Below are 27,457 nucleotides of genomic sequence, written 5' to 3' on the forward strand. Positions count from 1 at the left end.
TGATGATATAATTTATTTCATTCAATAACTATTAAATTTATCATAGAACTTATTTTTTATTTACGAGAGAATTGGATATATATATATGAGTTTGGTTAGAAATGAGAACTACTAGAATGAAACTAGGTTGACATTGCTTGAATAAGAGCCAGGAGGAATATTCTTTCATATTCTACAAATTAATTAAATTAAGAGAAAGTGTAAGAAGTTAGTACTTTTATTAAAATTTGAGCCGTATTTGACCATTAAAAGAAAAATAAGTAATTTTACATTATTAAATATTATCTCACACCTTTAAAATTATTGATAATGGCTAATTAATAACTACACATCACAAGCTCTTAACACTCCTCTTAAATGAAAGCATCTTAAAAATTGGTTAAGATAGAAGTATGGCATTTCAGAATTGAAGCAATAATATGATGAATATGCAGATCTAAATTAAGTAGTAGCAATCATGCATTAACCTTATTATTATTAGTAACCAGCATGTAACCATAAAAAAAAAAAAGTAATCTCACACAATTGAATGAAATCTCGCACCATTAAAAATATTGTTAATGACTACTTAATTACTATAAATCACAAAAGTTGTTGGCACTAACAATCTTCTTATTAATAATAACGATTGGATCCAGTAACATAACTATTCATCATCATCAAAGGTGCTATTCCGTGTATCTCGTTCTTGATTAATAGTATGAGTAGTTCTAGTGTGATGATGATCAAGATCAAGTTCTCTAAATCTCTGCAAATACCTCGTGATAGGATGAGCATAATCATCGAAGCCAAGAGAGGCCAGAGCGAAGCATATGTCATCTCCATTAACCGTCTTCCTCCGCTCCTTCCGGCACTTGTCCGATGCCTCGCTAGTGACGAAGCTGATGAACTCCGACACGCATTCTTGCATGGTTTCTTTGGCTTCCTTGGAAACCTTGGCGTTGTGGGGAAGAATCTGCTTCATGATTCGACCAACGTTCGCTATTGGCAGCAACTTCTCTTGTTCCTTTATGCTACTCTCTCCAATCTCATCCATTCTCTCATCAATCATCATCATCAATTCCTTTCACTTAACTATATATATACATACATGCATCCCCATATATACGTATATATGACGATAACTACTCTTATTTTTACGAAAAATAATAAAGTAGCTTTTGTTTTGAGGTATTGAGACAGAAATTGGGAGACTGAAACTCAGTATTATATTTGTTGGTTTAGAGATTGGTACTAAAATTTTTATCTCTAAAATTTCAATATTTCAATACCTCAAAAAAGTATGACACATACAGGGGACTAAAATTTTTAGAGATGGAGACTGAAATTTTAATAACATTTTATACTTAAAATATCCTCATTTCAATTAATTAATTTCAATTTTACCCTTTGTACAAATTAAATTAGAATTTTATTCTTGTTTTAATTTCTGTCTCCCACTTTGCACCAAACAGAATACTGAAATTTATTTCAATATCTATTTTTTAGTCTCAGTCTCTCAGTCTCCGTCTCTGTCTCTCCATCAAACGCTACCAAAAGGATTATTAGAATTCATTATTTTTGTCCATAAGTTGATCATTAACATGTTAAAATATAAAATTATTAGACTAAAAAAATTAAATAAATGACTAAATGATAACTAAAAACAATAAATTCTGATAATCTTTTAATATTTTTTTATTTTTTTTTCATGATTGAGTGAAATATAATGACTTCGGATATAGCTTGAATTGCATTTCTCTAAAGCTCAATGGTTAGAAAAAGCATTCCCCATCCTGTAGTACTTGGCAAGGAATTTACCAAATTTAAGGTAAGTTATGCCAAAATCTTATTTGGAGAATTTGTGATGATCAACATATTTATATTTATTGATAATTAATTGAATGCAGTTTTTTTTAAGATTATAAATGTACTAAAATTAGTGATATATATGGGAATGATGGTAATTGGAGAATTGGATTGGGTAGAATTGAAAGTGTGTGGGGTATGTGATGATGATGCAGGTCATGATCAGTTCATAATAATTGAATGGAGTACACAGTCATGTATTTTGTTGCAAAAACTAGCCAAATCCCACCCGGATAACCTTTCTATCTCATTGGCTTCTTATCTTAATTAATGGACGTTGACAAGGCATTTTTTTAACCTTGCCTACCTAGTCAACACTTTTTCTTTTATCAATATATATTCTTAATATTTATAAAAGATTTTAAAATATATAATATTTTTGTAGTGTATATCTTTTGTCAATGTATACGTAAATTAATGTGAATTTAAATATACTAATTATCTTTTAAAAAAAGAGAGTCAGTTGAAAAGAGTGAAAACGAAAAAAGGAAATAATATTAGCCTTTTGAAAGTCCTAAGATACGAAGAATAAATAAATTCAAGGGTGTTAGCGTCGTTTAGATAAGTTTATAAGTGATTTTTTTTAATTTTTAACTTATAAAAATGTGTAGTATTAATATTTGGTACAATTTTTAAAATAAAATTGTAACTTTTAAAAAATTATTTTGGTGTTTAAAGAGAAGTTAACAAAAATGACTTCTCTCATAATAATTTTTTTTTTATCATTTTTCACTTAAAATAAATATTTTTAAAACTAAAAAACTAAACACAAAATAACTTATTTATAAGCTACTTTTAATATAAGCATTTATTGTTTAAGCTATTTCTTTAAAAGGAACTTAATTAAGTTGTTTACTCAAATTGAACTTATTATAAGTAGGAATAAAAGAATGGAATTCACTAAATTATTAATAAAGTATATATATATTTTTCAAAGTTACATTTATTAACAATAAAGGGTTTGTACTTTGTACTTGTTATAAACACTAGTGGGTGTTAAACTATACTCATCGAAATTTTTTAATTAGTGGATTGAATCATTCTCAACTTATTACACACGAAATTATATTTTTTAATTTTCACATTAGTTTCATTGCATGGCTTTTACTTTTATTTTTATGCATGTGGACGTAGTTAATAACTTATATATGTTTGACTTCTAACGTACGGATATATTTTCAATCTATTAGCACGACTATATGACTAACACAATTTATTATTTTTAATTAATAGTTAATTAATTAATAATATTATTTAAAATTATTAATTAAAAATGATACTAAACTAAAAATATTAAGTTATTAATTAAAAATACCAACGAATATAAACTAAAATTATATTTTTGTTCTTAAACTTTTCTCTTATACTAATACTATTATTGACATAGAATATAAAAATTTATCAAATATTCATAAAATGATGCTTAATCATGGGATACAAAATTTGTTTATAGAAAGTAAAGATGTAAAATGCTCTAAAATAGTTTATTTAAATGAATTATTGGGATGTTATGGACACAAGCTTTTTTGTAAGTTGCCATTTTTTTTTAATTTTCAATTGTTTTAACTTTTGCTTTTTTAATTGTTGGTTGCACAAATGTTTTTTAATTTGTTATTATTTCTTTTTACAGTTTGTGAAAAAAATGTTTAAATGTTTTATTTTGGTATTTACAAGTTGTGAAAAGCATATTATCTCTTGCAATAAAATGTGTCAAATACATGGCCACATTCTTCTTCTTTTTTTTTTTTTTCCAGCAGGCTGCAAAAATCATGTTTCAAGATTAAAAAAAACAATTTATATATGTGTATTACACCTCATTTATTTCTTTTTGAGGAATGTTAGCTAGGGAGCCAACAAATTTTGTGATGTGTAGTTATCAATTAGCTATCATTAGTATTTTTAACAGTATGGAATTAAATCTAATAATGTGAGATTGTTCATTTTTTTTGTTGGTTAAATATTGATCAAATTTTAATAAAAATATTTCCTACTAAACTTTCTTTTTTTTTTTTAAGAATTACGCCATTATATCCCATTTAAGAATTAATTAATGTAATCATGCTTATTTATTTATTTTGTTTTAGTAAGGTTATCGTCATTCTACTATACGACAGCGGAGTTTTGTTTTACAAGGTTGTCGAAATTCGGTGGGTGGAATCGGAATGTATGATCCGTACGACGGACCAACTGTCAATGAGTTCGTTCCAACTTCCAAGGTCGTTGGGAGTTTTCAATTTCCACTTTTGCACCTTCCAATATAATCCATTTGGCAGCAAAACATATTAGCACGTATTTTTTAAGTAAGTGTGGGGTTTATTTTGAATATTGTTTTATACATGCATTAATTTATTAATCAGTAAATAATTTTTAAATAGAATTTTGATTCATAACAAATTAATCTTTGACCTTTTAAATTAAAAAATACACGAGAAACAAAAGAAACATATTAGCACGTATTTCATCATTTAAATTTGTTAAAGATAATTAGTTGGAATAATATAGTTGTAATTTTCTTTCAAGAAAGAGGACATAGTTGTAATTAAATTTCAGAGAAAAAATAATACGTGGAAGTCACACAAAATATGCATGTTTCATTGTTTTTTTTTCTTTTGTTATTACTTAAAGCTTGGTATATCTTGTATTGGCCATTGGGCATATGCATAAAATTCAGGTCAAATGAGATTAAGACTTCTAAAGAGATACCATCACTTGCATATTTTTTTAATGGTGCCGGCTAAAGTAGTTCTTTTCATTTTATTTTATTTTTTAGTTCATTGATGAATATGTAATTTTCAACAATGTGATAAGTTATGACAATCTTAAAATTTTTCTATATATATATATTTGGTTCTGTTTAGTAAAAATTTATTTTAAAATAAAAATATACACTAAATACACATAAATATTATCTTTAATCTTTATCTCTATTATTCTCAAACTACCGATATACACTATGTCGCATATGATTTAATAAAGTATTGATTAATTAACATCAAAGGACAAAAAGCTATCGAAACTGCCAACGAGTTATATATAGTTCAAATAGCATAATTTTTCTTTCTTATCTAAAAATTTTGAGTTCAAGTTTCACTTCTAATTTTAAAAAACACGGTGTATTCGCTCAACATCAATCTTGTACTCTTATAATAATCGAAATAATAATAATAAGAGAACAACTAGGGAACCAAAAACATATCAACCAAAATGTGTTTGGATTTCATGAAAAATCAGGTTTTGGTTTGTGCTCCGTGATCTCAGGAGTGGTTTTCAAACATATTATTCAAAATGTGATTTTAATTAAACGGTTTTGTTTACTTTTTGGCTGATCACATTTTGGTTCCATATACTTTTCCTAATGCATGCACATACATTATTGCAAATAAAAGGCCTTGAAGCATTCTTTTGACCCACTATTATGAATGCTAGCTAGGTGAACAACGTTAAATTAGTCTAATAGTTAGCTCATTAGTCGGTTTAATTTGTCTGGTGGAATCTTGTCAAGGGCGACTTTGTTTTATGCCTCGCAAAAGCCTTTGACCCCAATTTTCAAAGTATGCTATACGGCTGACCTCTATAGCTTATTGATATTCGAATATTGATGTTAACGATGTTAGTTATCAGTTTTTTGCCTAACACAAAATAGTATAATCACTGATGAATAGAGAAGACATATCATTTAAGAGGATCATCGATGAATGAAAAAGCATACCTAAATAAAGCTTTGGTTTTTGTCAATTTGTTTGCCGTTATACGACAAAGAAACGGACGACGCAATAAAGCTAAAATCTCAGAGACTTCTTCACTTGGCTACTTGAGAAACCTGAATTGAATCAGTCTCAACAAGTTCCAGTCTTAGACATGATTGTAATATCATGGGTCTCATATAAGAAAATTCAACTAATCATGATTGGGTCAGTGAATGTGGTACAAGTTAGGCCTAATCCATTTGGAAGCTTCAAAAATAATTTTTTTGAGTTTTTGACTTATAAAAAATAATAATATTAATGTCTGGTGCAATTTTCAAAATCAAATTGCGGCTTTTTAAGAAGTTATTTAGGAGCTTTATAAAAGAAGTTAACAAAAATGACTTATCTCATAATACTACTACTTTTTATCACATTTCTATAAAATAAACACTTTAGAACTAAAAATCTAAAGACAAAATAACTTATTTATAAACTACTTTTAATATTGTCATTTATTATTTAAGGTATTTTTTTAAAAGGAGCTTAATTAAGCCTGTTTATCCAAATTGGACTTATGTCTATTTAAGCTACAACAACCGAATAGGCCCAACTTTCATATCCTAGCTCACATGTAACCATTTTATTAACGCTTTCTCATGTACCAGATTAAGTGTGTGTTTGGTTTAGGGTGGGTGTGTATGGGTGTGTGGTGAAAGAGACCCAAAAAAAAAAGTGTGTTTAGTTTATCGTTAATCATCTCCCAATATACATTAAGTTTGCCAATAATGGTTACAATTGTGTTTGGACAATTTTTAGTTAACTCAATGTGGATTGATTTTTTGCTCTAGACGTACTTTTGGTGAAAGTAACAATATTTTTGCTTTTCTATCCTTGAGAATTACATTGAAATATTGATAAAATGTTAAATATCTATTTTAACCTGTTATATTGACAAGTGATAAGTTAAATCTTAAGCTTTTACTTCTTTTTTAGTAATTTTGCATTTCAATGAAATTTTAGATAACATCATTCAAAAAGTATTCATGTTTTAAAAATCATGTTTGACAAAAAAAAATGTTCAAATACAAACCACACTGAATCTGATTTTAATAAAATATGTTTTCTCTTCCTAATGTTTGTAATTTTCTTTAAGAATACTTCTAACGTTTAATTTCATTCAATTTTATCCCTATCGTTTTTTATTTGGGTCAAAACTATCCCTAATTGTTAACCCAATCTAAAATTTGAGAGATAAAATTGAAACCGTACAGAGATAACTTTGACACAAATAAAAAACGTTGAGAGCAAAAATTAAATAAAATTAAACGTAAAGGATATTTAAAAAAAATTGCAAACGTGAAGTAAAAAAAAAAAACTTTAACTTACAAATAAATAGACAAGAATAAAGAAAACTAAGCAGGTGGAGCACGAGCAGGGGCATCTGCCGGGGGTTCAACATCCCCATGAATGACGAGCTTCCAGCGTCGAAGCCGGGCACCAGCAGTTGAATTTGGGCTTTCAAGTTGGCAACCGGTTGGCCAGAAGGGCGCCCAAATCTTTAAGAATGTTGTCCTCAGAGAATGTGGCAAGCAGTTCAGCGCTCCAGCTCCCAACAACACCTTTATTGCAAAAGACCTCAAAAGACTCCTTCAGAGCCTATATTTTAAAACTTTCAGATTTATATGCACATATCAATCCACCATAACGATTGTAAGTAAAGTCAATCTCTGATCAATGCCCTGTGGAAGAGAGTATGATTCTGGAAACAGTCATTTACATATGACAGGTACTTGTCATGGAGCTCAATCACTTTCCGGACAAAATCCTGAACAACCAGACCAGCTTCAGTTTCCTCTGCCTGTAGAGATTTGCATTTAACAGGATAAGGAAAACAGGCAATAGGCAAAATAAACTCAACCAGTAACAAGCAAAACCAAAATATAACAAGTTCAGTAACAGACCCTTTTGGTACTACAATAGAAATAACTGCATCTCTAACTTTCCCATTTAGCTCCTTGTAAACCTGTAAATAATAAACGCAAAAATTTATTACGTTATGAAAAAATGGAATGACAATAATAGGAAAAACATCTAATCTGTAGTAGCATTACAAAACTTGTCTATATTTTTAACATGGAGAATAGTAGTTAATTGAAAGAATTAACATAACACTATGTAAGGTTCGCCGTAACATTACCCGATCATAGAAGCAAGTTAAGCCAACTTCATTAAGGGGTGGGAGTGACCTCCGGGCAGCAATGGAGGTTTCCAAGTAGCGAAAGAAACGACAAAGCCAACCAACCATAATTTTATGGTTTGCCCACCTCTTTACAAGTTCTCTCAACATAAATTCATCATGCTACTCTCTCAAAGAAGGTAATACCTTGAACCAAAGGGGAAAGAAGTTACTCATTTGAAAAGAAGCACGGAAAAAAAAATATATATATATATATTAATACAAGATACAACAGTCATAAGTATTGAATCATGTGGACATATTTACAGTTAAAATGTACAAGATAAGTCAGGTTTTACACCCCATCCATCAAAAAAAGGAAACTCAATCACACTATAAAATATATCACCTATCTTGATGAAAGATTAGTAGGTTATACAACAAAAGGAAACAAAATCACTATAAAATATATCACCTTCTGAATTGCGTCGATACTAGTGCATTTTGAGCTGGAAGCTCAGGCAACTACACTAATCCAAATTCAAATCCTTACCTCATACACCCCCTACCAAATATACACATCCATCTTGATAACGAGAGGATGAACTAATGGTATTTTTGTTGACACTGGCCTCAAGAAGAATAAGCAAACCGATCTCTTGTTCAGTTTATTAAATTTTAAGACTTTAGCATTTACCTTATAACGAGTTACATTGATAGGTTAAACTAGTTACCAATTACAGACCTTACGTTCCCCTTTCCTCTCTCATTGATCAACCAAACAAGAGGTAGGCAGAAATTATTTTTCCAATCCATCTCTTTGGTTCCTATCATATCTTTTTAATAATGTGAAATTTAAGCATTAACTTCATTCCATCTATTTCCTTCTTTGCAATGCTTTCACTCGTCTCTCTAGCCTAGTATATATCATCCTCTGTATTTTCCTGCTGCAGGATCACTTCCGCTACCTACAACTTGTTCTTGGGCAAGATACGTGAGCAGATGCCAGTCAATGGCATCCTCTCACTCTCAGCTTATTACCCTCCACTATCTGACTATAATATGTTATTTGTATTGTGGCTGCTGTGGCCAAAGCATTTATCACCCAGGTTTGCTTCCTAGAATCAATAACAATGACCAAACCACTTACTCTTAGAACTACCATGAGACCTATGTCTACATGATACAAATTCTCCATCAGTCCCTGGAGCTTTAGAGTTTAGACAGAGACTAAACCATTCAAATTATGCTGGTGATCACAATCAATACCAATATACAGCACCTACTCACCTACCTAACCCTTATAAGCAATTAATGATGACCAACCGGAAACAATCTCAAATGACAATGTTATACAGTTATACTCACCGTTGATTGGATGTACTCTTCAAATAACTCCTTGTACTTGTCATAGAGTTGTTGGGAATAGTCATGAGGAGGCTTTTGGGTGCACATGGTATAGATGGTTCTGCATATCATTATACAAGAATGGTAAAAATAAGTGTTTTGTTGGATTAGCTTTTCTTGTTAAATTTTTTTTTTTCTTTTTGAACAAAGTACTTTTATTAAGTTTTAAACATGTTAAGATACATCTTAAAAAAAAGTTTTTAATTATTTTCTTTACCAAAAATATCCTTTACCATAATTAATAATTACAATTTATATTAAATCCTAATTTTCCCTCCAAATCCTAAATTTCTCCTTCGAATCCTAATTTCCCTCCACATCTATATTTATATTTTCCCTCAAAGTTTTCTACACTCATCATCAATTCAATTTAGGACAAAAGAACTTTCTAAAGTACCTTCAATCTCATACAGAAAAAAAAAAGTTGCTTTCAAAATTTTCCATACACAAATTTAATCTTGGTTCACTTACTCTTCTTCAACATCACGTATCTTCTTTTTTATGATTTTTTTTTGAGTTTCAGTTTTAAAATAGGGTCTTTTTATTGTTTTAAATGTCCAAGGGCTATGCATTTTTCTACTTTTTTTTTTATTAGCCATTTGAAATAAATACACAGAGCCAATCCACCGTGGATGAAATTGAAAAAAGTGAAAGATATGCATCAAGAAGAGGGAATAGATGGTTTACGTGTAAAGCATCATGTAGTCCTCGGAGCTGAAGTGAGGTTCAGGCAAGCCTTCTAGAATATTCTTGAGCTTGGTGATGCCCTTCTGCATGAAGTCCCATGCCTGCTCCAGGTCAATGATCTTCCGCTCACTCGTCGACATGAAGATGAAGATGGCAAGCTGTGGATTTGAAACAAAACCTGCAAAGAACAAATGGTGAGGGCAATTGCTGAATGAAATTCCATTTGGTATGAAATAGAAATCGGGGAAGGTTGATGCAATTGTGGATCGGGAGCATGAGAGAAAGAGCAAACCTTGATATGGGGTCACAGTCACACACTCACAACACTCACCTTGAAATTAATCAGGGTTGACTGAAGTCTTTGATTTATATCCACACACCATATTGCAAGGAAACACCTACGCTCAATAATTTCATAGCTGCCACCTGCCAGGTTTGAAATTTCTATAAATATGTTTTTACTTTTTTGAGGGGAGAGAGAGGTGGAGGCCATGTCAATTTACTATGGCTGAAACAAACTGCTTGCTCTGGTTTTGTACAGGCAAATTTTGTTAGGATTTCAAACAACATTCAATTCCGTAATTCCTTTGAACAATTCCACTTCTTTGAACAAGAATACACAACAAAACCAACAAACAAGCATGGTGTACAAAGTTATCTCTGAGCACAAAACCATTTATACCCCTTGATCAATTACTTATGAACAATCAAGTAACTGATTCAGGTAAGATCTATGTGTAAAATCTAAAATGCTTTCAGCCAAGCAAATGAGACGATTCAATCAAATTAGTATCCAATTATAGACTAAAGTGACATGAAGAAACAAAAGATTGCCTAACACAAAATTTGGGATCAAGAGTTGACTAACTCAAAAAATGCTAACACCCTCCCTGATATAGTGTTAATAGGCGAGACCTATCTTTCTCCTCAAAACATGTGATACACTTCTTGAGGAACAGCTCCTCAGTCAAAGAAAATGGTGTGATTATGCTAGCATTCTTCTTCATCAAACCATTGGAGAGAAGATACTTGACAACCTTAGCTCTAGGAATAAGCCTCTTCTCCAAACTGTATCCAAAAAGACACGGTCTAATGCGAAACGCCGAAGAATCCCAGCCGAGATTACTGATCCAAAAGCTCATCACTGCATTGAGTTTGTCCTTGGAACGTAGCATAAAATGAGGGTGCCTCCTAAAGGCCTCCGAAAAATCTTGTTCGGACCATCCCCATTTCTTAAGGACATCAACTTTAGCATCCCATTGGGACTTAGTTACGGCCTTTTTGGCCAGCAACACCACACTGAAATTACACTGTGAAGGATCAAACCCCAATTGCTTCACTTCCTCAACTGTTTTCTTCAAATCAGCAGAGGACAGCACAGAAGGCCTAGTTCTAAGCAAATGGTGAATGTTGGCCTTGGTCAACCCTTCATCAAGCAGCAATTTCACATTTTGAGGCACACGAACATCAGCAATGGATGATGGGCATCCACTTAGATAAGCAATGGCTTTAAGATCAGAGGGACAGAACCTCCTTACCAATTCGTACAAGGATACTATATGGTTAAGGCTTCGAAGCAAGAAGTTGGGACTCTTTGTGGTCATGAGTACAATGTCAGAGGGAGAAGCACCTTTGGATGCCAAAAATTGAAACTTTGGCAAGATCGCTTTGGTGGGGTCATATGTGAGTACCACGGGAATCTTGCACATGATGGTGGCTATTTGGGAGGGGGAGAAACCGTGGGCTTTGAAGAAGGAGATGACGGAATCTGGCTTGACGGGGGTGTCAAAGCGAACGCGCTTGTTTGCTCTGAGAGCGTCTTCATGGGAGAAGCCGCACTTGGTGGTGAGGTAGGAGATAGTGAAAGAGTGGTGGTCATCGGAAGTGGAGGTGGTTGAGTGGCGGCGTGCTTCTGGCCGAAGAAGAAGAAGGTAAGATTTTGTGGATGGAGATGGAAGAGGGGGGTTGTGGCTGAGGAAGAAGAGAAGAGCTCTTGTAAGAGAGTGATGCTTTGAGTGAAACATGAAAACAGAGATTGTGTGCGGCAGCTCTGCCGTCAGGTTCGTGTATTTTAAAATTTAAATAAAAGCTTAATTTTATGTATTATTATTCGTTTCAATAAAATAATAAATTGTAAATGCGGGGATAGCTCAGTTGGGAGAGCGTCAGACTGAAGATCTGAAGGTCGTGTGTTCGATCCACGCTCACCGCATTATTAATTATCTTTTTTCCGTGTACGAGAAAGCGAGGGGTTAGTCTCACCACTACCAGTGTTCGTTGCCAGCTTCCGATCCTCTCCCTCAAATTTTTATCTTTATTATTCTCAAACAACCGATGAGAAATTCCAAGGGATACACTGTCTTAGTCTAGTAGTTAATTTATTAATTCGTTTAAGTGTACCTAAATAAAGCTTTGGATTTTGTCAAATTGGTTGCCATTATACGACAAAGAAACAGACGACGCAATAAAGCTAAAATCTCAGAGACAACCTGAATTGAAACAGTCTCAACAGCAAGTTCCAGTCTTGGACATGATTGTAATATCATCGGTCTCATATTCAACTAATCATGATTGGGTCAGTGAAAGTGGTACAAGTTAGGCCTATTATGTCTATTTAAGCTACAACAACCAAATAGCCTCAACTTTCATATCCTAGCTCACATGTAAACCTTCCATTAACCCTTTCTCATATGCCAGATTGAGTGTGTGTTTGGTTTGTCGTTCATCATCTCCCAATATACATTAAGTTTCCCATGAATGATTACAATCGTGTTTGGACAATTTTTAGTTAACTCAATGTAGATTGATTTTTTGCTCTAGACATACTTTTGGTGAAAGTAACAATTTTTTTTTGGCTTTCCATCCTTGAAAATTACATTGAAATATTGATAAAATGTTAAATATCTATTTTAACCTGTTATATTGACAAGTGATCAGTTAAATCTTAAGCTTTTACTTCCTTTTTAGTAATTTTGCATTTCAGTGAAATTTTAGATAACATCATCCAAAAAGTATTCATGTTTTAAAATTCATGTTTGACAAAAAAATGTTCAAACACAAACCACATAGACATTAATCTGATTTTAATAAAAAATAATTTTACAAGAAGTACATTCATACTAACATTCCTTTGCAAATTTTAATCCAGACATACTAAGCTTTGCATCCATAACTTCTTGTTGGGATCATCCCAAAGTCTTAAGGATATATGACACGCAAAGGGTAAAATATGTTTTTTCTTCCTAATGTTTGTGATTTTCTTTAAGAATATCTCTAACGTTTAATTTCATTCGATTTTGTTCCTAACATTTTTTATTTGGGTCAAAACTATTCCTAATTGTTAACCCAACCTAAAATTTGAGAGAAAATTTAAAAAGTACTGAGATAGTTTTGACACAAATAAAATACGTTGAGGGCAAAAATTAAATAAAATTAAACGTAAAGGATATTTAAAAAAATTGCAAACGTGAAGTTTAAAAAAACATACTTTACCTTACAAATAAATATACAAGAACAAAGAAAACTAAGCAGGTGGAGCATGAGCTTCCCCGGGTCGAAATCCTGAACAACCAGACCAGCTTCAGTTTCCTCTGCCTGTAGAGATTTGCATTTAACAGGATAAGGAAAACAGGCAATAGACAAAATAAACTCAACCAGTAACAAGCAAAACCAAAATATAACAAGTTCAGTAACAGACCCTTTTGGTACTAGCTGCATCTTCAGCCTGCTTAACCAATACCATACCTTCACTGATAACATGCTGGAAAATGTTACAAGAAAAAGTTTTATAAGCAAGTTAGCAAGAAAAGCCCAATTTTGATTGGCATAGTGATAGATTCACTACCACCAACCTGCTTAAATATACTGGAAACAGGATCTAAGCCTTCGGTATCTTAGAAGATAGCCTGAACATCCGTGACAGATCTTCAACCTACACATTTAAGGAAAAATATGACAACATTATACTCACATTAAATTACTAGAAGAAAAATCGTAACCATAACAAGTTAGTAGAATTTCAAGAGTACCTTGTCATCTCTAAGCAAAGCATGACATCCAGAGTGCTCTTTCTGGAGGAGTTGGTTTGCATACACGAATAGCAGCTCATGTTGAACTTTCTAGAACGATATTCCAAGAAGTAAAAAATAAAACCAAGAGAAATGTTCAGAAACTACAATATGTGAAGGCCACGTTTTATACTGTGATTGCATCAAAATTAAACTATTTTTGTCACCACCCCACTCTTTCTTTTAGTTGCCTGGCAATACTACACTCAACATGGGTGAAGAGCACATTGCTGAAATAGCATGAAAAAGGCCCAAGAATAAACCTCTAACAACTTTGGCTCGCCACTGGAGTGCAAATAATGAGCAACCCTATCTTTCTCCCATTTTAAGCACTCCTCAGCCTGTTATAAAAGACATAACAACAAATGCAGATCAGGCAGTAATGTAAATGAGAAATCAAGTTACTGCAAGGACAACTGAGAAACCACACCTTGAGCATGTAATCAGAACAAGAATCTTCTAGGATCCAATTAGAAGCCTTCTGAGAGTAATAAGCAGAACTGTCTTTAAGCATTGCAGTTTCAAAATCATTCTCATAGTGATCCATTCGCCCCATCCCAATTCCAACAAATATATCTAATACATTCTTTAATAAAGCCCGATCAATATGCATTCCTTCACGTTCTTGATCAATCTTTAAACAGATAAGGGTTAGTTATCTAAATTTGTAAGCACCGAAAATCTAGCATAAGGAAGAAAAACCTACAAGAAAAATAACTGCATCTCTAACTTTCACATTTAGCTCCTTGTAAACCTGTAAATAATAAACACAAAATTTATTACTTTAGGTAAAAATGGAATGGCAATAATAGGAAAAACGTCTAATATATAGTAGCACTACAGAACTTGTCTATATTGGTAACATGTAGAAGAGTAGCTAATTGAAAGAATTAACATAACACTATGTAAGGTTCGTCGTAACATTACCAAATCACAGAAGCAAGTTAAGCCAACTTCACTAAGGCGTGGGAGTGACCTCCAGGCAATAAAGTGGCGATCCAAAAAATGAAAGAAACGAGAAAGCCACCTAACCATAATTTTATGGTTTGCCCACCTCTTTACAAGTTCTATCAACATAAATTCATCATGCTTCTCTCTCAAAGAAGGTAGTACCTGAACCAAAGGGGAAAGAAGTTACTTATTTGAAAAGAAGCACGAAAAAAAAAAATTAATACAAGATACAACCATCATAAATACTGAAATCATGTGGACATATTTACAGTTAAAATGTCAGGTTTTACACCCCATCCATCAAAAAAAGGAAACTCAATCACACTATAAAATATATCACCTATTTTGATGAAAGATTAGTAGGTTACACAACAAAACGAACAAAATCACTATAAAATATATCACCTTCTGAATTGCATCGATACTAGTGCATTTTGAGCTGGAAGCTCAGGCAACTACACTAATCCAAATAAAAATCCTTACCTCATACACCCCCTACCAAATATACACACCCATCTTGATGACGAGAGGACGAACTAATGGTATTTTTGTTTACACTGGCCTCAAGAAAAATAAGTAAACCGATTTCTTGTTCAGTTTATTAAATTTTAAGACTTTAGCATTTACCTTATAATGAGTTACATTGATAGGTTAAACTAGTTACCAATTACAGACAGACCTTACATTCCCCTTTCCGCTCTCATTGATCAACCAAACAAGAGGTAAGAAAAAATTATTTTTCCAATCCATCTCTTTGGTTCCATATCTTTTTAATATTGTGAAATTTAAGCATTAACTTCATTCCATGTATTTCCTTCTTTGCAAAGCTTTCACTCGTCTCTCTAGCCTAGTATATATCATCCTCTGTATTTTCCCACTGCAGCATCACTTCCGCTACCTACAACTTGTTCTTGGGCAAGATACGTGAGCATATGCCAGTCAATGGCATCCTCTCACTCTCAGCTTATTACCCTCCATTATCTGACTATAATATGTGATTTGTATTGTGGCTGCTGTAGCCAAAGCATTTGTCACCCAGGTTTGCTTCCTATAAGCAATAACAATGACCAAATCACTTACTCTTAGAACTACCATGAGACCTATGTCTACATGATACAAATTCTCCATCAGTCCCTGGAGATTTAGAGTTTAGACAGAGAGTAAACCATTAAATTATGCTGGTGATCACAATCAATAGTTCAATACCAATATACAGCACCTACTCACCTACCTAACCCTTATAAGCAATTAATGATGACCAACCGGAAACAATCTCAAATGACAATGTATACAGTTATACTCACCGTTGATTGGATGTACTCTTCAAATACCTCCTTGTACTTGTCATAGAGTTGTTGGGAATAGTCATGAGGAGGCCTTTGGGTGCACATGTTATAGATGGTTCTGCATATCATTATACAAGAATGGTAAAAATAAGTGTTTTGTTGGATTAGCTTTTCTTGTTAAAAAAAAAATAATTCTTTCTTTTTGAACAAAATACTTTTATTAAGTTTTAAACATGTTAAGATACATCTTAAAAAAAAAGTTTGGATTTATGCCAAGCAGATCTACCATTGAAGCGATATACCTATTAAGAAGGATGATGGAGAGGTATCGTAGTAATAAAAGGGATCTACATATGGTGTTTATTGATTTGGAAAAAGCGTATGATAGGGTACCAAGGGAGGTCTTATGGAAGGTTTTAGAAAAGAAGAGAGTAAGGATCGCATATATTCGGGCAATTAAAGACATGTATGATGGGGCCACAACTAGTGTGAAGACCCAAGGTGGTGTGACAGAAGAATTCCCTATTGGTATAGGATTACACCAGGGATCATCCTTAAGTCCATACCTTTTCACATTAGTCTTGGAAGTACTCACAGAGCACATCCAAGAGCCTGTGCCATGGTGCATGCTTTTTGCCGATGATATCGTCCTTATGGGAGAGTCAAGGGAAGACCTAAATAAGAAGTTGGAGTTATGGAGAGAAGCTCTAAAAGTGTATGGTCTGCGCAGAAAGAAGAGAGTAAGGATCGCATATATTCGGGCAATTAAAGACATGTATGATGGGGCCACAACTAGTGTGAAGACTCAAGGTGGTGTGACAGAGGAATTCCCTATTGGTATAGGATTACACCAGGGATCATCCTTAAGTCCATACCTTTTCACATTAGTCTTGGAAGTACTCACAGAGTACATCTAAGAGCCTGTGCCATGGTGCATACTTTTTGCCGATGATATCGTCCTTTTGGGAGAGTCAAGGGAAGACCTAAACAAGAAGTTGGAGTTATGGAGAGAAGCTCTAGAAGTGTATGGTCTGCGCATAAGCCGTAGCAAGACGGAATATATGGAATGTAAGTTCAGTCTGAGAAGGGAAAACCCCAATATAGAGGTGAAGATTGGAGAAAACACCCTACGAAAAATTAAAAGTTTTAAGTATTTTGGGTGCATCATACAGGACAATGGAGAAATTGAACAGGATGTAAATCATAAGATCCAAGCAGGTTGGTCAAAATGGCGGAGTGCATCTGGTTTTATATGCGACTAAAAAGTGCCTTTAAAACTTAAAGGTAAATTCTATCGCACCGCTATAAGACCGGCTATGCTGTATGGTACGGAGTGTTGGGCGACGAAAGAGGAGCACGAACATAAGCTGAGTGTGGCAGAGATGAAGATGTTGAGATGGATGAGTGGTCATACGTGATTGGATAAAATAAGGAATGAAGATATAAGAGAGAGAGTTGGAGTAGCACCCATTGTGAAAAAGATGGTTGAATCGCGTCTCAGGTGGTTTGGACATGTGAGAAGAAGACCGATAGAACATCCAGTCAGGAGGGTGGATGAGATGGAAGATGGACAAAAGGCGAAAGGCAGAGGAAGACCTAAGAAGACTATCCATGAGGTGGTCAAACGATACCTACATGTAAACGGTCTCTCTGTAGACATGATACATGACAGAGCACAATGGCGTCGTTTGATTCATGTAGCCGACCCCACTTAGTGGGACAAGGCTTTGTTGTTGTTGTTGTTTCCCAAAAATATCCTTTACCATAATTAATAATTACAACTTATATTAAATCCTAATTTTCCCTCCAAATCCTAATTTCGCCTTCGAATCTTAATTTCCCTCCACATCTTTATTTATATTTTCCCTCAAAGTATTCTACACTCATCATCATTTAAATTTAGGACAAAAGAACTTTCTAAAGTACCTTCAATCTCATACAGAAAAAAAGTTGCTTTCATAATTTTCCATACACAAATGGTTCACTTGCTCTTCTTCAACATCACGTATCTTCTTTTTCATGAATTTTTTTTTAAGTTTCAGTTTAAAAATAGGGTCTTTTTATTGTTTTAAATGTCCAAGGGCTATGCATTTTTCTACTTTTTTTTTATTAGCCATTTGAAATAAATACACAGAGCCAAATCCACCATGGATGAAATTGAAAAAAGTGAAAGATATGCATAAAGAAGAGGGAATAGATGGTTTACGTGTAAAGCATCAGGTAGTCATCGGAGCTGAAGTAAGGTTCAGGCAAGCCTTCTTCTAGAATTATCTTGAGCTTGGTGATGCCCTGCTGAATGAAATCCCATCCCTGCTCCAGGTGGATGATCCTCCGCTCACTCGTCCACATGAAGATGAAGATGGCAAGCTGCGAATCTGAAACAAAACCTGCAAAGAACAAATGCTGAGGGCAATTGCTCAATGAAATTCCATTTGGTATTAAATAGAAAGAGCAAACCTTGATATGAAGGAAGAAGTTAAAGAAAGAAGAGAAGAGTAACTCCGACAGGGGCCCTGTCGGAGTCACAGGGCACACACTCACAACACTCACCTTGACATTAAGCAGAGTTGACTTAAGTCTTTGATTTATATCCACACACCATATTACAAGACTCAGAGTTGACTAAAATCTTTGGACATTGATTTGTATCCACACACCATATTGCAAGGAAACACCTACGCTCAATAACTTCTTAGCTACCACCTGCCAGGTTTGAAATTTCTATAAATATGTTCCTATATGTTTTTACTTTTTTGAGGGGGGAGGGGCGTAGGGGCCATGTCAATTTACTATGGCTGAAACAAACAGCTTGCTCAGGTTTTGTACAGGCAAATTTTGTTAGGAATTCAAACAACATTCAATTCCATAATTCCTTCAATATATGAACCAGTCCACTTCTTCGAACAAGAATACACTACAAAACCAACAAACAAGCATGGTGCACAAAGTTATCTCTGAGCACAAAACCATTTATACCCCTTGATCAATTACTTATGAACAATCAAGTAACTGATTCAGGTGAGATCTATGAGTAAAATCTAAAATGCTATCAGCCAAGCAAATGAGACGGTTCAATCAAATTAGTAGAAATCCAATCATAGACTAAAGTAACATGAAGAAACAAAAGATTGCTTAACACAAAATTTGGCATCAAAAGTTGACTAACTCAAAAATGCTAACATCCTCCCTGATATAGTGTTAATAGGCGAGACCTATCTTTCTCCTCAAAACATGTGACACACTTCTTTAGGAACAGCTTCTCAGTCAAAGAAAATGGTGTGATTATGCTAGCATTCTTCTTCATCAAACCATTGGAGAGAAGATATTTGACAACCTTAGCTCTAGGAATAAGCCTCTTCTCCAAACTGTAACCAAAAAGAACCGGTCTAATGCGAAGCGCCGAAGAATCCCAGCCGAGATTACTGATCCAAAAGCTCATCACTGCATTGAGTTTGTCCTCGGAACGTAGCATAAACTGAGGGTGCCTCCTATAGGCCTCTGAAAAATCTTGTTCGGACCAGCCCCATTTCTTAAGGACATGAACTTTAGCATCCCATCGGGACTTAGTTACGGCCCTTTTGGTCAGCAACACCACACTGAAATAAGACTGTGAAGGATCAAACCCCAATTGCTTCACTTCCTCAACTGTTTTCTTCAAATCAGCAGAGGACAGCACAGAAGGCCTAGTTCTAAGCAAATGGTGAATGTTGGCATTGGTCAACCCTTCATCAAGCAGCATTTTCACATTTTGAGGCACACGAACATCAGCAATGGATGATGGGCATCCAGTTAGATAAGCAATGGCTTTAAGATCAGAGGGACAGAACCTCCTTACCAATTCGTACAAGGATACTATATAGTTAAGGCTTCGAAGCAGGAAGTTGGGACTCTTTGTGGTCATGAGTACAATGTCAGAGGGAGAAGCACCTTTGGATGCCAAAAATTGAAACTTTGGCAAGATCGCTTTGGTGGGGTCATATGTGAGTACCACGGGAATCTTGCACATGATGGTGGCTATTTGGGAGGGGGAGAAACCGTGGGCTTTGAAGAAGGAGATGACGGAATCTGGCTTGACGGGGGTGTCAAAGCGAACGCGCTTGTTTGCTCTGAGAGCGTCTTCATGGGAGAAGCCGCACTTGGTGGTGAGGTAGGAGATAGTGAAAGAGTGGTGGTCATCGGAAGTGGAGGTGGTTGAGTGGCGGCGTGCTTCTGGCCGAAGAAGAAGAAGGTAAGATTTTGTGGATGGAGATGGAAGAGGGGGGTTGTGGCTGAGGAAGAAGAGAAGAGCTCTTGTAAGAGAGTGATGCTTTGAGTGAAACATGAAAACAGAGATTGTGTGCGGCAGCTCCGTGGTGAGGTTCGTGTATTTTAAATAGAAGCTTAATTTTATTTATATTATGCATTGTATTATTATTTATTGTTATTTAAAAAATATCAAATGCGGGGATAGCTCAGTTGGGAGAGCGTCAGACTGAAGATCTGAAGGTTGCGTGTTCGATTCACGCTCACCGCATATTTTTATTTCTGGCATTCAGAACGGCGTTTTCAGAAAAAAGATCAAGGGTTTCTGAATTGAGAAACCAGTTTCTCCCCCTTTCAGGCTTTCCCTTTCCCTCACGCAGAACTCTTCCCCATTCTTCCTTGAAAACCCTAGCCTCCATTGCGCCGCCGTTGGTCTCACCGTCGCCGCCTGCTTCGTCGCCCCTGTCGTCAGTCGCTCTCCCTCAAAACTATGGTCACTGCCCTCGCCGAAGGTAATGCCTCGGATGCTCAATCAGTGCTCGGTGCTTTTTCTTGGTTGATTGGCTCTGCTCACTGCTTGATGATAAATTTTAACTCTGTTACTGGCTTGTTCTTGCTTGTTTTGGGTTGATTAACTCTGTTACTAGCTTACTGATTGATGATAAATTATTACTGGCTTGTTCTTGCTTTTTTTTTTTTTTCCCTTTCCTGTTGTTTGATTTTGTTAAAGTTTTTTTATGATAAATTTTGTTCTCATTGCCTGAATAGTTGTAATTTAAGTTGATGCTTAATACTCTTATTGTATCACATAGCTCACTACTAGTGCCTGTTGTTCGTGGTTAGATTTTGTTAAAGTTTTTTTATGATAAATTTTGTGCTCATTGCCTAAAGGAATACTTGTAATTTAATCACAAAATGTAACAAATTGTGTATTGAAATGAACTCGCATAATCATTGTCTTACTGACATTTTTGTAACTATGTTTTACTGTTTTAGCTCCCAGAAACCAGGCAATTATCATTTCCGTCTGTGTTAATATACCTTTGAATACAGGGAAACACTGAATGATATGTGATTGATCGCTACTACGTCAACTTGAAAGTAAAATGTTGTTAATTTCACTTTATGCTTAATACCAACACGCCTCACTCTTAGAAAACAGAACCCTCAAGTTTTTATTAGAGGAACAATCCACACACGGAGAGTAAAATGACGACGGAGCCATCGGAATCGTTCAAGCCATACACCCTGTCACAAACCCTAACCGGCCACAAGCGCGCCATCTCCGCCGTCAAGTTCTCCTCCAATGGCCGTCTCCTGGCATCGTCGTCAGCGGACAAGACCCTCCGCACTTACGCCTTCACCAACTCAGACTCTGAGTCCGGCAGCCGCACTCTGTCGCCGATGCAGGAGTATGAGGGCCATGAGCAGGGCGTCTCCGATCTGGCCTTCTCCTCAGACTCCCGATTCTTGGTCTCCGCCTCCGACGACAAGACCCTCCGCCTCTGGGACGTACCCACCGGCTCCCTCATCAAAACCCTCCATGGCCACACCAACTACGTCTTCTGTGTTAACTTCAACCCCCAATCGAACATCATTGTTTCTGGTTCCTTCGATGAGACTGTTAGGGTTTGGGACGTTAAGTCCGGTAAGTGTCTTAAGGTCCTTCCAGCACATTCTGACCCTGTCACCGCCGTCGATTTCAACCGCGACGGTTCTCTTATTGTTTCTAGTAGCTACGATGGGCTCTGTAGGATTTGGGATGCCTCCACTGGCCACTGTATGAAGACTCTCATTGACGATGAGAACCCTCCTGTTTCCTTTGTCAAGTTCTCCCCTAATGGCAAGTTCATCCTCGTTGGCACTTTGGACAACACTCTGGTAATTTTCAATTCTGTTCAATCTTTTATTATTTTCGTCAAGATTGTAGAAGAATAGTGTTAGTTTTGATCTTGAATGCCATTGGTGTTTTCAATTTCAGAATTTTCAGCCTGAACTTTTCTAGAATATGCTTGTCTATTATTGATTAATTGTAGTATGCATATTTGGTCTTAGGAAGAAAAAGCATATATAAAGTTTAACTAGTTTTTTGGGACTTGAGGAATGATGAATGAGATGTTAAATACTTATGTTTAACTAGTGAATGCACTCATTACTCTAGTCTTTCAAAATTCTAATGGATTGCTTATCATGATAAGTTTCTCTAATGGCTTCTACCTTGTTGCTAAGATATATATATATATATATTTTGTGTAATGGTGTGCAACAAACTTATTAGTTTTTCTTTTTATTTTTCTTCTTCTTAATTGCGGACTAGGTACTAGCCAATGTGCCTTGGATGTTAGCTCCGTTGGCAAAAACTGACTTGTTCAGTTTATTAATCTTTTTTGTGCTTCATTCAATTCTTCTCTCCCTGCAGAGGCTTTGGAACTATTCTACTGGCAAGTTTCTGAAGACATACACCGGTCATGTTAACTCAAAATATTGCCTTTCATCCACATTTTCTATAACAAATGGGAAGTATGTTGTTGGTGGCTCAGAAGATAATTGTATATACTTGTGGGAACTGCAAACAAGGAAAATAGTGCAGAAATTGGAAGGCCATTCTGATACTGTTGTATCCGTCTCGTGTCACCCGATGGAGAACATGATCGCTTCCGGTGCTCTTGGCAATGACAAAACTGTGAAGATCTGGACCCAACAGAAAGACTAATCTTGTGATGACGACTTAAGGCTAATCGTTCAATGGATTAGTGAAAGTTGAGTTTAGGAGAAAGTGACTTGTGATGAAACCCTTAGGTCATGTGGCAGATGAGGAACTTGGTCATTTTTGCAGTTGAGTTCACTATTGTATTAAAGAATGATTTCATTTCAAGTTTCAACCATTGTATCGTCGCGGAAGTCACTCTTTAAGGGTAATTTGGATGGTAGGTTCACTTAGTTTGGGTGTCCCTGTAATCTTCTTGTTTGGTAAATATGGAAGTTAGATAGGCAAAACCTCTATGTCTACCCCTAATGGATTAATCCCACGGCATTAGCCACCATTAACTCATTAAGGTTCTTGCAACTTGCTCTTCTGGTGGTGGCAACATGAAGAGAAATTAAAAGCTGTTTATCCTACTTTATTAGACGTGGGATGACCTATTTAATTGGGATTATTATGTATGATTCAGTTTTTAGAAAATTTCAACAAAAAAAAGTGTGTGGGTAAATAAATAAATAAAAATCAAGTTTTCTAAGTTTTACTTCACAATACATTTAACTAAATAGATGTATCTAAGTCAATTGTGATATCTATCGGTTTGAAAATGAAACAAACATGATACATATACTGTGGCTAAAATGTGCCATTTATAATAGCTTCCATACATTGGTTCTTTATGGTCCAGAATAGGTTTTATTTGATTTTTTTTTCTTTTTTTATAATGAAAACATACATACCAAAGCTAAAATCAGTCACAACCTCACTCTCTTTACCTCAAAATATTTTATATTGTATATTTGTTTTTGTCATGTGCATGTTTTTTTTTTAATGGAAGTGCATGTTTGATATTATCGTTTTTGTTTCTTCCATTACAAATTTCATATTGATATCATTATATCAAAGAAATCTGTTTATGTCTTTTATGTTTTTGGACCTTATGTTTATCTTTAAAGTAAATGACAAATAGGTCCCTAATTTTTTATATCAAAGATAAATAAGTTATCGACTAATTAAAAATACAAAAACATCGTTCACTTTCTAAAATGCAAGACATCTAAGTCTCTCTAAGAACTTATTTATTCTTATATATTTTGAATGAAAAAAATTAAAAATTTCGTATTTTAAAAAGTTAGAAAGGTTTTTATTTGTTCAATTAATCAGAAATTTATGTCTTTTAATTAAAAAATTAACGACTTATTTTTTTTTTTCTTATTTTTATGTCTTTTGTGTAAAGACTAAAGAGAAAGAGAATAGATGGTGTTGGAGGTAGTGATATAAACAAACCGTTCTCTGCATGGATGCCTACCAATGAATGGAGTGGGCCTATTGTTGATTGTACTCCTCTGAAAATTACTACGACTTTTCTTTAGCTGCCAAACCTAACCAAGTTTTGCACAATCATAATGACTACGTTTACATGTCAAAATGTACCATTTATTTTTCTAGTGTACTAACATAAAAGCTTAACTAAGAAAATACTTGTCCAATTTTAAAACCAAGAAATTTATTTAAATGCATTAAACATTAGTGAAAAATAAATAAATTTCAAATAACTCATCATGAAGTAAAAAGAAAAAAGAGTTTGGAGGTACAAAATTTTATACATTAACAGAGTAAAAACAACTTCATATTGTTATCCAATAAGTTTTAAAAAATTGCCACATCTTAATAGATAATTACCACTTCTATTATCACTTGGCAATCTGGCGTGATTTTATAATATTTTGAATTTCATTACTTGAACATGTATAGTTTATGTAAAAGTTAATCTCCATTATGTTTTTTAATTATATAATTCATTATATACGTTTTTCACTCATTAAGTAAAATAGGAGTAAATTTTGATACAATATATCAAATTTAATTATTCTGCAAAATTTCATTTTCCATTTTTTATAAATATAGTAAGCCATATATATTACAATAATGTCGTGTCGTGTCCCGTGTCCGTGTCAGTGTCCGTGCATCATAGATAATGATTGATGATAATATTATTGTGTAGTTTTTTTAGACGTTTGTCCGCGTTATTAACCCAAAAAAAAAAGGTATACTTAAAGTAATTTTTCTAAAATTCTCATTAAGATATATACAACTCAAAAGCAGTATACTAACAATGTAAGGATTATTTTATTTTATGCAACTAAATTTTCCTATATAATAATTTTTTAAATAATAAGCGTGAGCATTAAATATTGGAACGGAGTAATTATGAAATTTGTTCCTTGAAATATTTTTAGATACTAAATAGGTGGTTCTTGTGGTTTCACGTTGCTGGTTCTTAAATTTTTTTTATATTTAATAGTTCCTTGGAAGTTAAAGATGTGATATCAATTTAATTTGGTTCTTATTATATAAGCCACAGGCGACATCAAATATATCTCAAGTTTTATTCTAGAAAGAATATTGGATTTATTTGATATATATCATCACGTGAATCTTTTAACAAAATTTCATATCTTTGGAAAGTTAATATACATGATGTTATGTTAGAGATTAACTTTGAGAGTATATCTTTTAGTACATCTGAAATAATAGAGTTTGAGAGGTCGAATAATTGATATATATGGCTATGTACACATATTATTTGAAGAATTATAATATATCAAAATAAAAATAAATTGAGAAGCGTCACGTGGAGTAGAAGTAGATAATTCTCACCTTATAATAACGCAAAAATAATAATGAAAGCTCCATCTCTCGATCGTAGATAGTAGATATACTATAATAGATTAATATCCATATTCTGCTGCTAATTTATTTATTTATTTATTTCATGTGTTTTCTTCTATAGGCAAAACTGGTGAGGGGTATTTTGGTGAATTCATTAGACGTCCCAATTATGGCCACGTAAACGCGCTACATGTAAGGCGTATGACACTGTGGCCTGTGGGGCTTTAGGTTAAACTATGTTTAATTAGGTGAATTATTTGAGTAATGAATTAAAAGAATTTTAAATCTATAAACTTTCAGTAAAAATTAAAATATTTAAATTTTAAAATATGGGATTTTAAATTTTATTTATAGGAAATAAATATTAGTTTCCCGTTTTTGCTCTCTGTTAAAATTAATGTTAAATTGCCTTAAAAATTAAAATACAATATTTTTTAGATAGATGAAGATATAATCTAATTATTGTATTCAAGTCAAATGCTTAATAGTATAACCATTAACCAACAATTGTTTTTTCCAAACATAATATTTTGAAATTTATGAAAATTTATTACATACAGCATTATTTAACTTTTCTTATGCTTGATTTTTTTAAAAAAATGAGCAACAGATTTTATACATTGTAACCATCAATTAGTCATCAATAATGTATTTAATGGTGTGAGATTTCATCTAATAATACAAAATCACTTATTTTTTTTACTGACTAAATACTGGCCAAATTTTAATAAATCTGTTGGCCCCTAGACTTTCTCTTATCCAAATGCACTTTTTATTATCAATATGTCAAGCTGAATTTCGAATACAACATGGAATTCAAATTATTTTTTTTAGAAAAATAATAAATAAATTTTTTATCTTTTGTTTTATAAATATTTAAAATTTTAAGTCTTAAAAATTAAAAAATATATTTAAATTTTTGACCTCCTCAAAATTTAAATATTTGAATTTTTTGTCTATCTGAATTTAAATTACCATCAGTTTTATCATTGTCATTTTCAAATTATGGTGGTAGAGGTTTATATAACGCATCTCTGCGTTTGAGCATTGAAAATTTTTTTTGTTGAAACTCAGGTGTAGTCGACTTCATGTGAAGTTAATATTTCAGAACTGTTAAATGATTTGATTGATTTGATTAAATTTTCATCTAACGGCTCTCAGGTATCAACTTCACCTGAGTTTTTACCAATTTTTTTTTATCTCGTTACCTTTTTACACTTTACATGTAAAATATCATAACGGTTACATTTGCAGAACGACATGCACGTATACATCTTCGTTATGTTGCATAAATTTAGATGGATGGACAAATTTAGATGTCTAATTTTAAAAAATTAGAAATTTAAATATATTTTTTTATCTTCAAAAATTTAAATATTTGTAGAACAAAATATTAAAAATTTATTTTTTTTTATAAGAAAAAACAAGATTTTGATGGATCAAACCGTTTAAAAGGATAAGACTACCAGATCCAGTTGCTAGTTGGGATTAGTTATTATCTCTCTCGGACGAAGTATGTGATTATTAATATATCGTTAATGAAGATTTGAAAATATGTTCAACTCTTACCTATTAACTAATGCTCTTGAGTTGAGTTTCCTGACACACTCTACACATTACAAGAAAATAAAATCTTACTTTATACATTTCCATTTTACTGACAAATATTTTAAATATATCCTCCTAAAAACACTAGTTAAGATATATAATAATATTTTTACAAAATTTAAGTA

General features: G+C 33.6%; 4 protein-coding genes, 2 non-coding genes and 1 pseudogene across 8 annotated transcripts; 3 read left to right on the forward strand and 4 right to left on the reverse strand.

The window, feature by feature from the left end:
• On the reverse strand, positions 386–1,046 carry LOC107638484 (nuclear transcription factor Y subunit B-5-like). The gene has a single exon (XM_016341787.2). It carries the CDS (start codon positions 1,034–1,036, stop codon positions 647–649), a length of 390 nt encoding a protein of 129 aa, XP_016197273.1. The 5' UTR covers positions 1,037–1,046; the 3' UTR covers positions 386–646.
• On the reverse strand, positions 6,821–18,815 carry LOC107638461 (annotated as a pseudogene).
• LOC107638473 lies at positions 10,280–11,886 on the reverse strand. Its single transcript, XM_016341775.2, has one exon. It carries the CDS (start codon positions 11,826–11,828, stop codon positions 10,683–10,685), a length of 1,146 nt encoding a protein of 381 aa, XP_016197261.1. The 5' UTR covers positions 11,829–11,886; the 3' UTR covers positions 10,280–10,682.
• TRNAF-GAA lies at positions 11,944–12,016 on the forward strand. Its single transcript has one exon. It is a non-coding gene; the product is annotated as a tRNA-Phe (tRNA).
• Positions 19,284–20,429, reverse strand: LOC107614138. Its single transcript, XM_016316367.1, has one exon. It carries the CDS (start codon positions 20,427–20,429, stop codon positions 19,284–19,286), a length of 1,146 nt encoding a protein of 381 aa, XP_016171853.1.
• TRNAF-GAA lies at positions 20,549–20,621 on the forward strand. The gene has a single exon. It is a non-coding gene; the product is annotated as a tRNA-Phe (tRNA).
• LOC107638493 (COMPASS-like H3K4 histone methylase component WDR5A) lies at positions 20,649–23,505 on the forward strand. 3 transcript variants are annotated; one of them, XM_016341808.2, is made up of 3 exons: positions 20,649–20,862; positions 21,347–22,231; positions 22,770–23,505. In XM_016341808.2, the coding sequence occupies exons 2-3, from the start codon at positions 21,560–21,562 to the stop codon at positions 23,061–23,063; spliced, it is 966 nt and encodes a 321-aa protein (XP_016197294.1). In that variant the 5' UTR covers positions 20,649–20,862; positions 21,347–21,559; the 3' UTR covers positions 23,064–23,505. The 3 variants fall into 3 exon arrangements, with proteins under 3 accessions (XP_016197294.1, XP_016197301.1, XP_016197285.1); XM_016341815.2 differs by having other exon boundaries at positions 21,513–22,231; XM_016341799.2 differs by having other exon boundaries at positions 20,651–20,862; positions 21,404–22,231.

This window comes from Arachis ipaensis, chromosome B01 (genome assembly GCF_000816755.2).
Source record: "Arachis ipaensis cultivar K30076 chromosome B01, Araip1.1, whole genome shotgun sequence".
Taxonomy (NCBI): domain Eukaryota; kingdom Viridiplantae; phylum Streptophyta; class Magnoliopsida; order Fabales; family Fabaceae; genus Arachis; species Arachis ipaensis.

Coding starts and splice junctions, on each gene's coding strand:
- LOC107638484 (XM_016341787.2), bottom strand. CDS start 1,036: ATGGATGAGATTGGAGAGAGTAGCATAAAGGAACAAGAGAAGTTGCTG.
- LOC107638473 (XM_016341775.2), bottom strand. CDS start 11,828: ATGTTTCACTCAAAGCATCACTCTCTTACAAGAGCTCTTCTCTTCTTC.
- LOC107614138 (XM_016316367.1), bottom strand. CDS start 20,429: ATGTTTCACTCAAAGCATCACTCTCTTACAAGAGCTCTTCTCTTCTTC.
- LOC107638493 (XM_016341808.2), top strand. CDS start 21,560: ATGACGACGGAGCCATCGGAATCGTTCAAGCCATACACCCTGTCACAA. Junction 22,232..22,769: donor GCACTTTGGACAACACTCTG/GTAATTTTCAAT, acceptor CTCTCCCTGCAG/AGGCTTTGGAACTATTCTAC.